The sequence below is a fragment of the Phoenix dactylifera genome, unplaced genomic scaffold, assembly GCF_009389715.1.
Source record: "Phoenix dactylifera cultivar Barhee BC4 unplaced genomic scaffold, palm_55x_up_171113_PBpolish2nd_filt_p 001597F, whole genome shotgun sequence".
Classification (NCBI taxonomy): domain Eukaryota; kingdom Viridiplantae; phylum Streptophyta; class Magnoliopsida; order Arecales; family Arecaceae; genus Phoenix; species Phoenix dactylifera.
Window position 1 is genome coordinate 34,181 of NW_024068902.1, and position 1,436 is coordinate 35,616.

The window sequence follows — 1,436 nt, forward strand, 5'->3', positions numbered from 1 at the left end:
TTTATTTTAAAAGGCTTGTAGCCAATATTGCATGCCTCTCCAAAAGATAAAAAAATAAAGAATACAAACCCTGATGCAATGCTATGTGGTGGACTCCAAACCCTAGATCCATTTATTCTGATAAATTCTAATTCGCACTCATAGTTTAATTTAGTTAAATCAAGTTAGCAAATTCTTCTTCATGATTTATTTTTAAAAGAAAAATAATTTATTCTACAATCCCTGTGGACCGACACCCGTAATCGCTATCCTATAGGGTACGTGCTATTGCGTGGTTTATTTTTGAAATTGAAATAACCGATCACTTATTATTGGCATGTTGCTATCTGATAGACATAGATCAGGATGCCTCCACGTCAGACGAGAAAGACTACTCGCAGAGCTACTAATAAGGCACCCAACCCGCAAAATGACAGCATGCCCCAACAAGTTGGTAACACCACTCAGCAGGAGAGAGTCGTTAATCCTACTAGTGATACTCAAATAGGACAACAAGAACCGGGCCTAGGCCAGGTTATGCAGACCATAGTGGGCCTTATGTAGATGCAACAGCAGGTGCAACAGCAGTTGCTCCAACAACAAGCGCAGTTGCCCCAGACACAACCACAGCAAGGACGAGAGGAACAGTGTAAACAGCGTAGCAGTATAGCTGAATTTAAGAGGCTGGCTCCTCCAGCTTTCAAGGGGACTACAGAATCGTTGGAAGCAGACAATTGGCTTACAGAGATGGAAAGAGCATTTGCTATCTTGAGATGCCAGGATAATGAAAAGATTTTGTTTGCATCATACATGATGCAAGGTGAGGCATTCAACTGGTGGCCGATGTTGGAACATAAATATGAGCAGGATAGGGAGCCACTCACTTGGGAAAAATTTCGAGGAGCATTTTATGATAAGTATTTTCCTTGGAGTGTAAGGACGCAAAAAGAGCAGGAGTTTATTCATCTAAAGCAAAGGAATATGACTGTTGCAGAATACGAGACTAAATTTACCGAGCTAGCCAAATTTGTTCCAAAGTTAGTCGAGGATAAGCTAGATCGATCGCATAAATTTGAGATGGGACTAAAGACTGAAATTAGAAAATAAGTGGTACCTTATGAATTGACTACCTATGCAGCTGTGGTAAATAAGGCTTTAATAATTGAAAGGGAAGTTAATGATGAATGGTTGGAAAGGAAAAGAAATCAAAAGAAGAGGAACAGATCGAATGAATTTCAGGGGCAGAGCAATGAAAATGCCGAAAGTTCAAACAAGAAATCCACGAGTGACAACCTTAAGCAGATGAATATCAATAAATGTTCCAGATGTGGTAAGGCTCATGCTGACAAGGATTGCCATTGGAACACCGGTGCCTGTTTTAGATGTGGTAGATAGGTCATAAAATTGCAGACTGCCCACAAAGAAACGAGAATAGATCTACTCAGGCAATGGAAGGA

General features: G+C 40.3%; 1 protein-coding gene across 1 annotated transcript; it reads left to right on the forward strand.

Moving 5' to 3' along the window:
- Positions 1–543: 543 nt before the first annotated feature.
- Positions 544–1,086, forward strand: LOC120108863. The gene has a single exon (XM_039122593.1). The coding sequence runs from the start codon at positions 544–546 to the stop codon at positions 1,084–1,086; it is 543 nt and encodes a 180-aa protein (XP_038978521.1).
- The last annotated feature ends 350 nt before the right edge of the window (positions 1,087–1,436 follow it).

Bases quoted from the DNA above. Each gene is read 5' to 3' on its own strand.
- LOC120108863 (XM_039122593.1), top strand. From the start codon at position 544: ATGCAACAGCAGGTGCAACAGCAGTTGCTCCAACAACAAGCGCAGTTG.